General features: G+C 46.6%; 3 protein-coding genes across 3 annotated transcripts in view; 2 read left to right on the top strand and 1 right to left on the bottom strand.

Annotated features, from left to right (window-relative positions):
- The window catches only part of LOC136627153 (zinc finger protein 585A-like), a 58,048-nt gene extending 56,744 nt beyond the window's left edge, over positions 1–1,304 (top strand). The window contains exon 11 of the mRNA XM_066602089.1: positions 160–1,304. Within this exon, the coding sequence (XP_066458186.1) occupies positions 160–1,043 (884 nt within the window). The 3' untranslated portion in view covers positions 1,044–1,304. The remainder of the gene's footprint in view (positions 1–159) is intronic.
- LOC136629072 (zinc finger protein 585A-like) overlaps positions 1–12,632 on the top strand; it is a 331,519-nt gene that overhangs the window by 128,615 nt on the left and 190,272 nt on the right. The window lies entirely within an intron of this gene.
- Positions 1–12,632, bottom strand: part of LOC136628986 (zinc finger protein 420-like) — a 457,969-nt gene that overhangs the window by 394,569 nt on the left and 50,768 nt on the right. The window lies entirely within an intron of this gene.

Here is a 12,632-nt window from a genome sequence, read left to right as displayed (position 1 = left end):
CCTCATTCTAAGGTCTACTGATAGATTGAGATCTGTTTTGCCACCACTCTTACATGATTATTACATTTTTCTACATGACTTATTTGTATAGAAATGTTATATATCAGTATCATTTTTAAGGTTTCTCTTATTCTAAAATAATCATTTTATTCTTGGCAGATGACGGTACCGGAAGCTCAGAGGGACCTCTGATATCTGCAGATTGTAAAGCCGAGGATTGTGGTATAACACAAGAAACATATGAAGAACCTGCCATTATATCAGATATCTCCTCAGCCCTTCACATCAAAGATCCATCATTTGATCCTTTTATACAGGTCCTGCCTTTTGATTCATCACAGACTGATAAGCAGAATAAAAGTCACACAAGGGAGAAGCCGTATTCCTGTTCAGTGTGTGGAAAAGGTTTTACAAATAAATCACATCTTGTCCAACATCACAGAAGCCACACGGGAGAGAAACCATTTTCATGTTCAGAATGTTGGAAAGGTTTTACCCAGTTGGCAAATCTTGTTAGACATCACAAAAGTCACACAGGGGAGAAGCCATTTTCTTGTTCGGATTGTGGGAAATGTTTTACCCAGTTATCAAATCTTCTTAGCCATCAAAGAACTCACACCGGAGAAAAGCCGTTTTCATGTTCGGAATGTGGAAAATGTTTCACCCAGTTATCAAATCTTGTTACACATCGGAGAACTCACACAGGGGAGAAGCCGTTTTCTTGTTCACATTGTGGCAAATGTTTTACCCAGTCAGCAAATCTTGTTAGACATCTAAGAAGTCACACAGGAGAGAAGCTATTTTCTTGTTCAGAATGTGGGAAATGTTTTACCCAGTTAGCACATCTTCTGAGACATAAAATAAGTCACACAGGGGAGAAGCCATTTTCTTGCTCAAATTGTGGCAAACGTTTTACCCAGGTAGCACATCTTCTTAGACATCAGAGAAGTCACACAGGGGAGAAGCCATTTTCATGTCCTGATTGTGGCAAATGTTTTACCCAGTTAGCACATCTTCTTAGACATCAAAGAATGCACACATAAGTGCGGAAAATGTTTTAACTACAAATCGGCATCAAAGTCATCATATAGGAGTGAAGCCATATTTTAAATCCCTCTAATTTACAAACCGTACAAGAAAATGGAAAAAGTAAAGTGACAAGACATACACAAGGAAAGGGAAGCAATTTAGAGCAGTAAGTGATGAATAAGAAATGTATGTAATTACTAATAAATATCCGTTATCCAGAAACAAATAGTATCCAAATAACCCACCTTTAGGCTGCATTCAGACGAACGTATATCGGCTCGGTTTTCACGCCGAGCTGATATACGTTGTCCTCATGTACAGAGGGGGGAGGATGGAAGAGCCAGGAGCAGGAACTGAGCTCCCGCCCCCTCTCTGCCTCCTCTCCACCCCTCTGCACTATTTGCAATGGGGAGAGGTGGGCTGGGGCGGGACTAATTCTCGGAACTTAGCCCCGCCCCGCCTCTTACCATTGCAAATACTGCAGAAGGGCGGAGAGGGGGCGTAAGCTCGGTTCCTGCTCCTGGCTCTTCCATTCTCCCCTCTCTGCACACGAGGACAACGTATATCGGCTCGGCGTGAAAACCGAGCCGATATACGTTTGTCTGAATGCAGCCTTATATCTATTATGCACATAGAATATTTCACATTGACATATATGAGAGTGAGTCAAAAATTATCTGCACTCTGGTTGTAGAATTTTTATGTTAATCAACTTTCAGAAAAGAGTAATACATTACTTTTGGACATAAGCTCCCTGCTTTTTCATAAACGTTGTCCATAAGCTTTTCTATTCCGTCATTAAAACGTTTTAGGCTGAACTACGAGCCATGAATGCACCACTGGCTTCACCTCCTCATCTGACATGAATTTTCCCCCTCTTGGGGCTTCTTTCAGGGGACCAAACAGGTGATAGTCCGATGGGAATAGAGAAGGATTATAGGGAGGATGCTTTCACATCTTGAAAAAAATCAGTTCACATGCAGGTTTAATGTTCTCATAGGTTGTGGATGGGCGTCCAGCTTCTTCGTCATGGGTGACACTTGTGCAACCTTCCGTGAACTTCTTTATCATTTCATACACACTTCCTCACTACAAAACACTTTCTCCATACTGCACACAAAGTCTTCGATAAATATTTTCACCAGACACTCTCAATCCACAAAAAACTAATTTCTGCGCATTGCTCTTTCATGCAAATTACAAGTAAGGCAGACATTTTTCTTGCACTGCAGTCACAAATTAATCTGGTCAAACCTGCATAGCGGTGATTGGGGAGACTAATCTACAACGGAAAGTGCGACCAACGGAAGTTTTAATATAACTGGAGTACGGACAATTTTTGATATTTTTTTTTTTTCCCTTGTTGTTGCGTCTGTAAACTTGTTTCTGACTGTTCATAAAAGTTTACTTGTGTAACTTACATGTTTGTATTTGGGCCGATCTTTCTTCCTCTTTTAGATGATGTTTCCTCAGATCTGATGGAGATGAGGGAGAGCTGGTACCCATTATGTGTATAAGTAGGGAGGGGAGAATCACTGCCGATCCCGGACTTTGTGGAGTTTTTTTTATTTTATTTTTTTTATTAAGGAAAAATTTGCACAGTACATAGTAAAGTCATGTAGAAAAAAAGACTCAATGTTACATAAGGTACATACTGTGCTATAACTTGCTTAGACATAATAACATAAGACTTTGTGGAGTTTGTTAGGACACTTTTTGTTTTTGAAAGTGATCCTTTTTTAAGAACTGTATTACACCACTGAGCCCAGCCAGGGAGTCTCCCCTCCATCTCCTCAGACTGACTACACATTGAATATTGTGTACAGTTTTGTGCATCGGTTCTCAAGAAGGACATATTGGAGTTTTGAACGGGTCCAAAGGTGGACAACTAAATAAATGTAATGAGTGAACTACAAGACCCAGTGTGGTTATCAAAACTGGGCATGTTTAGTTTAGGAAAAAGTTATTAGATTGTCCCTCCATTATCTGTGTTTAAATACTGTATATCAAGGGTCAATAAGAGATCTCTATTGCCATCTATGTGTACCTAGGACTGTTACGATCGTTTGGGCAAACTAAGCAGGTTACACCAGGGTCACACGGGTTTCAGGCAACTGACCCTGTGCTACAAGGAGGATGGCATAACCCTACCTAAGCGGGGGATTCACCCCAATGGTCTTCAGATCTGGGCCCTAGCTGCTCCTAGGAGCCACGCACCAGAACAGGCCGCATTCACATGCCACATGACAGGGACTGAACAACAAGACACACAGAGCCAGAATACACAGCATACAGCAGCCAAAATGAAACCACTAGTAACAGATGATAAGCTGAATGTAAATACCAGGTATTATAGTTGACATTTTGTACAAAACATGGAAGCTAGCGGGCCAACCTCACGGCTCCTGGTTGTATCGCTAGTCCCTACACTAACCAGGAGTCCAGCAGAACCGGACACAGTTCACACCGCACGCTGCCACAGGACACGACACAGATTGCAGGTCATACAGCAACCTAACACAAAACTGACAGAAAATAAACGTACAAATAGACAAGAACAGCAAGGCACAGATAACACAGCAAGCTGCAACAGGACAGGTAACAGGACACAGGTCACAAAACATACAGCAGGCTGCAAACTGGACAGGACAACCAGGGCACGGACTCTTATCGGCACAGACTTCACACAGATGAAACTCACAGCAAGTCTGTGTCCTCATACAAGGAGGATAGTCATCCACTGAGCTGAAATAGGGAGCAGTGTCAGGGATCCACGAACTGACACAGAGAGAGACCTAAGACGTTTGGAGGCTGCACCTCTAAAGGGGGGAGGAAAGGGGAGCTGCATGTGCTGCTGACCAGGACTACAGGTGTCCAAACCTTCTTGGGAGCAGAGAGACACAATAGACAAGGATTCGTGATTGCTCACTCTGGAACCCAGACAGAGACTGGCAGAAGCAGGGTTAATATGTAAGCACATACCCAGGAGATTGGCTAGCAGGAAGTACCACAGCCAGCCAGCTCAATCAATTAACCCTGTGAGGGCTGTGCTGCTAGAAGCACATCCTAACAGTGGAGGTTGTGTGATTCACCTGAAAACATCAGAAAATGATGGAAACGTCACAGAAATGGATAGGGAACAGCAGGGGCAGCATGCATGGGTGCATCTGAGGCTCCCATGTCTCACTATTAAGCCTAATTGTGGGCAAGAGCCTGGTGGTCACCCCGCTAACAATTTAGTTGGGCCAGACAATAATCAGCAAGGCACATGTGCTGGCACATCGTAGCTAAGCACCACACTAGCTGGAACGAAAGCCAATCACCAGCTGCGGATGACAGCACTGCCTCTTCTCTTGTGTTACATGCTGGCATTGCTGTCCAATCCCTCCCAGGATGCAGGCATGAGCCTGCATCCTCAGCGTACTGAAATTTTTACCAGCACAGTGTCCAGCAGTACCCATCCCGGATGAGATAAGGCACACCCCTTCACCTACATAGTAGTCCACAGCGTACTTAAATTTTTCCCAGTGCAGCGTCCAGCTGTCCCCAAACCCAAACAGGGTAAGCTGCACCCCTTCACCTACTCAGTAGGCCACAGCGTACTGAAATTTTTCCCAGCGCAGCGTTCAGCTGGCCTTATGCCACATGGTCGCTTGATAGCCACACCAGCCTCATGTCTATTTATAAGTGCGTATTGGATTAGGAGGAACTGGAGACACACACTGCAGAGGATTGGCAGGGCCTGGCAGCGACCCTCTTTGAAATTGTCGGCGATAGCCCACAATGCTGATGAAAATTGCTGATAAATTAACGTATGATCATAATTCCAATCCCGCGCCACCTCCATCACAAAATTTCATGAGCCACAAATGTGGGCATAAAGGGGACTCAGATGCCAGTACTTCTGCACATCTCCACAATTCAACAACCCATTCTAAAACAAAAGATTTTTTTACCCAGAGTGCAGGTGCACCCTTGAAAGATTTGTTTAACAAGAGTGCAGGTAAAAGCCTGAAAGATTTTTTGAGCAACAGCTCATACTTGCTTAATGGGATTCAGGTGGCGGTCCACCGACAGGCAAGCTACTGCCTGTCCCAGCCTCTGCCTCTCCCCAAGGGCTTGTTAACCAGTGCCCCAGGCAAAGACAGCATGAAATGTAAAGAAATTAGTGGCCAAAGCTGAACACCGCGCTGGGATACGTTTCCGTATTCCGTGTGAGCCTTTTAAAATTGTGCTTCATAGGTGACAAATCGCTGAAAAATTAATGTTTAATTGTAGGTGCCATCCCATGGCACCTCCTTTGCAGCATTTCATTAGCCACAAACGCCAGCATAGGGGGGGATCAGAGATCAGTACTTCTACTTTTTTAATGAAAAAGCAACCCATTTTAACAGGAAATTTTTTTTTTTTTTTAACCAAGATTGCCGTGAGAACCTCAAAGATTTTTTGAATGAGAGTGCAGGGTATTTGTGTACCAAGAGTATAGGTGAAGCCCTGAAAGATTTGTTTACCCAAGAGTATGAGCGAACCCCTGAAACATTTGTGTACCAAGACTATAGGTGAACCCCTGAAACATTTGTGTACCAAGAGTGCAGGTGATCCCCTGAAATATTTTTTCAATATAGACCTCGTACTTGCTTAATGGGATCTAGTTGGCGGTCCACCGACTGGCAAGCTACCGCCTGTCCCAGCCCCTGCCTCTCCCCGAGGGGCTTTTTAACCAGTGCCCCAGGGAAAGACAGCATGTACTATGAAGAAATTTGAGTGGCCAAACCAGGACAATTCATTCTGTCTTGGTGTTAGATAGCTGCACACTGCACTGGGATACATTTGTGGACTCTGGGCGTATGAAGCTGGATAGTTTTTACAGAGCCTTTTGGCCCTCTGAAGAATTGGCTGTTCAGCATGCTGACATGCTGGTTTAGAAGGAGGAGGAGGACGATTAGAGAAGGATAGACCAAGCTACTTCTACTCTTTTTGGGGTGATAAAGGGTACTTGGTTCTCCAGTTCCAGCTTAAAGATACTGTATGTTAAGCTGCTTTCCACCGGTGGAGAAGAGAAGTCTGGGGAAATCCAAGCTTTGTTCATCTTAATAAGTGTAAGCCTGTCGGTGCTGTCAGTTAACAGGCGGGTACCTTTATCCATGATAATCCCCCCAGCAGCACTAAACACCCTCTCTGATAACACGCTACTCCTTTCCTCTTTGGGAATGAGAGTAGAAAGGTTCTCCTTATAACGTGGGTCGAGAAGGGTGAACACCCATTAATCCATTTTGGCCAGAATGCGTCTAACGTGAGGGTCACGGGAAAGACCGCTTAACATGAAGTCAGCCATGTGTAACAGAGTCCCAGTACGCAACACATCACTGTCCTCACTAGGAGGATGACTCTCAGTCTCCTCCTCCTCCTCCTCGTTAGCCCACACACGCTGAACAGATGTGAAGGAAAAAGCATGGGTACCCTCTGCAGTGTGGGCAGCAGTTTCTTTCCCCTCCTCCTCCAATACACGCTGAGAAACAGACCTGAGGCTGGTCTGGCTATCAACCGACGTATTGTCATCCCTTATCTCCTGTTCTATCCACAAAGCGTCGGCCTTAATGATTAGCAGCAACCTTTTCAGCAGGCAAAGCAGCGGTATGGTTACGCTGATAATGGCGGCATCGCTGCTCACCATTTGTGTTGACTCCTTAAAGTTTCCTAACACCTGACAGATGTCAGACCTCCATGCCCACTGCTCTGTGAAGAACTACGGAGGCTGACTACCTCTCCAACGGGCATGTTGCAGCTAGTATTCAACAATCACTCTACGCTGCTCGTAAACCCTGGTTAACATGTGCAACGTTGAATTCCAGAGTGTAGGCACGTTGCACAACAGTCGGTAAACTGGCAGCTCGAAGCACCGTTGCAGCGTCCTGAGGGTGGCAGCAACTTTGGTGGACATTCTGAAATGTGTGCAGACGCGACGCACCTTGCTGAGCAGCTCAGACTAATTGGGATAGTTTTTAAGAAAGCGCTGAACCACCAGATTGAGCACATGGGCCAGACATGGCATTTGTTTTAGTCTGCCAAGCTGCAAAGCCGCCACCAGGTTACGTCCATCGTCACACACGACCATGCCTGGTTGGAGGTTCAGTGGCGAAGGCCACAGATCTGTCTGCTCCATCAAACCTTGTAACAGCTCTTGGGCGGTGTTCCTCTTGTCACCTAAGCTCAGGAGTTACAGCACGGCCTGCTAACGCTTCCCCATGGCAGTGTTGCAGCGCCTCAAGCTACCAACTGAAGGCGACGTGCTCACAAATGGTAATTGAGAGGTGGAGGACGAGGAGGAGGACGTTTGTAGAGGTGGCATAATAAGCCGGAAAAACCACAACCGAGGTATTACCTGCAATCCTCTGTGTGGGTAGCACGTGAGTGGACCCAGGGTCAAACTCGGTCCCAGCCTCCACCAGGTTAACCAAATGTGCCGTCGGGGAGATGTAGTGTCCCTGCCCGCCAGCACTTGTCGACGTGTCGGTGATAAAGTGGACCTTCCCAGTAACCGCGTTGGTGAGGGCACGGTTGATATTCCGTGACACTTGCTGTTGTAGGGTGGGGACGGCACAGTGGGAAAAATAGTGGCGACTGGGGACCGAGTAGCGATGGATGGCTGCCACCATGAGGTTGCGTAAAGCCTCAGTTTCTACCAGCCTATATGGCAGCATCTCCAGGCTCAGCCGTTTGGATATGCACGTTTAGCAAATGTGCATGCGGGTGGGTGGCTGCATATTTGCACTTGCGCTCTAATGTTTGTGTTATGGAAAGCTGAATGCTGCACTGGTACACATTGGTGGAGGCAGTGGAGGACCGTGCAGGTGAAGGTGAAGGTGCAGGTGCAGGGCAGGGGGTGCTCGTGCCTGCATTCTGGGAGGGGCATTGCATCTCAGCATGTGACACAGGGGAAGAGATGGTGGTGTGACCCGCAGGCGGTGAATGGCCTTTGTTCCACCTCGGTGGGTGCTTAGCTATCATATGCCTGAGCATGCTGGTGGTGGTCAGGCTGGTAGTGGTGGCTACCCTGCTGATCTTGGTGCGGCACAGGTTGTACACCACTGTTTGTCGGGTCGTCCGCTCTCTCCTTAAAAAACCTCCTGACCTTCGAACACCTAGCCCTCTGCATGGGAGCTTGCCGTGAGGAGGTGCTGTGGGGAACAGTTAGGGGATTACTTGCTCTGGCCCTGCTTTTCCCTCTGGCCACCCCACTGCCTCTTCCAACCTGTTCTGGTGCTGCACTTGCCTCCCCTTCTGAAGTGCTGTCTTCTGTAGGCTTACCAACCTAGGTCGGGTCAGTCACCTCATCATCCACCAGCTCTTCCTCTGAATCCTCAGTCTACTCCTCCCTCAAACTTACTGCCATAACAACAACCTCACTGACAGACAACTGTGTCTCATCATCATCATCATCATCATCATCAACAACAAATACCTCTTGAGACACTACTTGGAAGTCCCCACCCTCATCACCCTGGGACTGTGAAAGGTCCAAGTTTTGGGCATCGGTCACGACAAACTTCTCAAGTGGCTCATGAACCGTTGTTTGTGACTCAGGGAAGGGACCTGAAAACAGTTCCTGGGAGTATGCCTGTTCTGAATCTTTTCTTTTCCTGGAGTGACCACGCTGGAAGGAAAGAGGCTCAGCGTGAGGAATCCCAGTTCCAGTCCCTTGGCTAGGGTGAGTGGAGTGCATGGAGGACTGGGTGTTGGATAAATTCCTGAACATGTTATCCGCTATCCACGTCATCACCTGATTGCACTGTTGTGCTTTTAATAATCGTGTACCACGCGGACCTGCAAACTGTGAGATGAAGCTATGGAGCGTAGATATGCGACGTTCTACTTCTCCCCCTCAGCAGCAGGCACTGTATCACCCTGGCCAGGACCTCTGCTTCTGCCCACACCCTCATTCGGATGCCCATATCCACGTCCACGACCCTTACCCCTAGTGTTCATCATGTTCTATAATGCACCACATCAAAATGCTACGCAAACTGCGAGGTATTTTGTGTATGCTTTAAGCCAAAAATAGTGTAAAATGTGTACAGTCTTGTTTTATAGTGCGGAATTAACAGAACACAGACTAAGGGTATTTTGCTTATGCTTTAGGCCAAAAATAGACGGTGTTAAATGTGTGCAGTCTTGTTATATAGTGTGGATCGAGAGGACACAGACTAAGGGTATTTTACGTACGCTTTAAGCCAAAAATAGACAGTGTACGATGGGTACAGTCTTGTTATATAGTGCGGATCAACAGGACGCACATTTGGGCTTATTTCTATATAGTCTGTGTACACCAGTAGCAGTATACCGTATAGCACCAGTAACAGTATGCAGTATACAGCCAGGATGCTTGTGAATGCTTTGTGCGCACTACTGCTCCCAGGCAGCCAAACTGATGATGCACAAAAGTCGTAGTCCTAAAAAGGACTGTTGGTTTCTTTGAAAATCGATCCTTGCCTAAACGCTCCTTCTAACCTACACTAACGCTCTCCCTCATTCACAGCAGATCTGTCCCTCAGCTAATCCAGCCTCTGTGTGAGGCGAGCATCAGGTGACCTGAGTTTTTATGATCCTAGGTCACCTGATCCAGCCAGCCAATCACTGCTATAGACGTGCACAGGGTTGGCACATCATAGCAGGAGGTGCCAAAGCCTTCCCTGCATGTTCATTGGCTAAAAAGGCCGCTAAACATGTGGGGAGGAGAAGGTGAAATTTTCTTGAACACCGCGTGGTGCTCGCTCGAGTAACGAGTGCTTTCGAGTATGCTAATGCTCGAATGAGCATCAAGCTCGGACGAGCATGCTCGCTCATCTCTAATTGTAACAGCAGGGGAGCTGTCCAGTGCTGATCCTTGAGCACTGGACACATTCCCCTGAGACAGATCGTGAGAAAGCTAGGAGGAAGTGCCAGGTGACGACTATAACCTGGGATTGGTGGAGAGGGAAGTAGCCTGAGAATGAGGGAAGGAGGGGCTTGTTACATAGAAGCGCTGACAGGATCTGACGCGTGGCACTCACTACTGGGAATGCTGCCAGTCTTCATGGCCGCTTCCACTTACTTTCTCTGTCATCCTGATGACACAGTCTGCGTTCAGCAGACTGTAGGAACGCATCAATGCAGATTAGTGAGTCAGTTTAATCCATTGAGTGAATTAGTGCAGTGTCAGCCGGCCGCGTGATACCTTCCATCAAACGGCTACAACGGTGCCCAGTTAGCCAGCAATTCATCACGGCAATCAGCACCGGAATGGCCATCCAGAATTCTCATTTAGTAAACTTGGTGTCTATCGAACACTAAACCCCCTATCTTCCTTGGATCTTCTTGTTGGGAAAGGGAATGTTCAACATGAGGACCTGAGAAGGGAAATAGCTATTAGTGCGCTGGCTACCCAGATACACGGGTACATGTTAACCCTTTCAAGGCTGGCCCTACAAACTGACACTTTCACAAATACAGTGAGAGAGTTACTAAGTGTAGAGCCAGGTTGGGACTACATATCTGCCTGTTTTGACGGTCCAGAAAAATTTAACCCCTTCCTCTCCACTGCAAAAGATGGCAAAATTGCTATTTTTTCTATTTAACTCCACTTAAATTTTTTTTATGTTTTTCAGTACATTATATAGTACCATTGAAAAATACAACTCGCCGCACAAAAATAAGTACTAAGACAATTTTTTTGGAAAGGGGGGGGGCTCAAAAATAAAGAAAAAGGGGCTGCATTCTTCAGTGGTTAATGGAATTCAGAGATGAAGGTTGATGTTAATGTGAACTGGAACTGAAGGTGCATTTAGATGGGACGAATATAGGGCAAACTATGCCCGATACTCGTCCCCGCAAGTACCCACTAACCCCTCTTTTTGCACATGAGTGAATATCATTGCTTCACAGAGGGGCAGCTACAGGAGATTCCTCCCCTTGCTCTCCTGCCCCTCTCCATTCATATAACATAGCGGCCGTTCAGTACTGAGTGGCTGCTATTTGCAGTCATCGCTCATAGTTAGGAAAGAAATCTCCTGCAGCCTCCCTGCTGTGAGCCAGCAATACTAGCTTCCGTGCAACAGCATGGGAGTGAGTATGTGCGAGGACGAGTGTCGGGCATCGTTTGCCCAACATTCGTTCCATTCCATCTAAATGGGGCTTTATTTACTTATAGAAGTGTTTTCACAGGCTCTATTCCTCCTCTGTATGTTTGATGGGTGTAGTAGGGCAATGTCAGACTGGCCTGCAGAGCGTGCTAGATAGACAGACTTGGCTGAGAGACCAGAGAGGCGGTGAAGGGAGCTGCATTAGGGACTTGGAGCCTGAGGTCCAGTGTGGACCACTTGGGTCTGTTACCCTGTCTGACAGAGGAAGACGCCCTCCAGACACCACAGGAGGGGTTAGTGACAGGACCCTGTGGGTTGTGAATCCTAATACTTATGTGGACTGTGTATAATTACCTGTATACTGTAAATAAAGGCTGGCAGGAGCCAGAGTTTAAAGAAATCTTTTGTTGCTGGAGCATATTTTCGTGCAAGGTGCGTCACTTCCTGATTATGTGGATGGCGATCCAGAGGCGAGTTAACCCTGACTTGTCACATATGATGGAGGATGCGCTGGCACAAAATGGAGTGGTGCAACATGGGTAAAGAGCCAGGAGACTGAAAATGCGGTTGCCTTAGGGGTGACAAATGTCTGCTGGATGAAGTTTAAAGGGCCAGGAGGCCGAGTGTGCGGTTGCTGCTGGAACAGCATTTAACCCTTTCAAATCCAATTTGTATTCTGGTTTTTCTAGGGGGCTTACTCTTTTTCTGCCGTTATACAACAGCGCTATATGCTGGCTAAAGCCAGTACTGCATGAGGTGATACGTTGGATAGCCTCTGACAGCAAAGAGGCTGGCAATATACAAAACCCTGACGGATGTCTTCCAACATCAGAGCTGTACAGCCTTAAATCATAATGTCTTTAGAGGTCAGACAGTGGATTGGAAAGGGTTAAAGGGCCAGAAGGCCGAAGAATTGCAGTTGCTGTGGGAGCAACAAAGAACCTGTCTGAGGACGTTTGCAAAGCAAGTTGGTGAACTTGTTAATTTGTTTAACTTGGACTGTGCAGTCAATATGGCAGTCGTTGCGGGAGGCAACCAAAAAGAACCATGCTGGAGGTGTTTGCAACTGGACTTGTCCATGTATGGATGTCCTTTGGCAAAGTGGCCAGTAATGCCCCACTGGTCTGTGTTGGAGGCTAACTGCAGAGCTTTGAGGGCACAGCAAGAGGTATCCCTGCTAAAGGTCTGTGATAAAAGTCTGGAGAAGAATCTATGGAGTGGTGAGGCCACTAAAAAGACTGTGGGTTCTGTGCGGTATGGACTTGACAGTAAACAGATTGATGCCAATGTGGTTAAAATGCTGCATAACCGAATGTTTTCCTTGCAGGAGGGTACTGGGAAAACTGCAGTGTGTGCATTGGGTGGAAAGAAGTCCAAAAACCATATTGTGGATAATGTGTTGCAGAAACGTTTCATTAACCCTGAAGTATGATATGTATAGTTATGTTCCCCAAATGAAGTGAGGGTGTGAACAGGTTGCTGTAG

Source organism: Eleutherodactylus coqui, chromosome 5, assembly GCF_035609145.1.
Source record: "Eleutherodactylus coqui strain aEleCoq1 chromosome 5, aEleCoq1.hap1, whole genome shotgun sequence".
NCBI lineage: Eukaryota > Metazoa > Chordata > Amphibia > Anura > Eleutherodactylidae > Eleutherodactylus > Eleutherodactylus coqui.
This window is presented reverse-complemented; position numbering and strand designations above follow the sequence as displayed.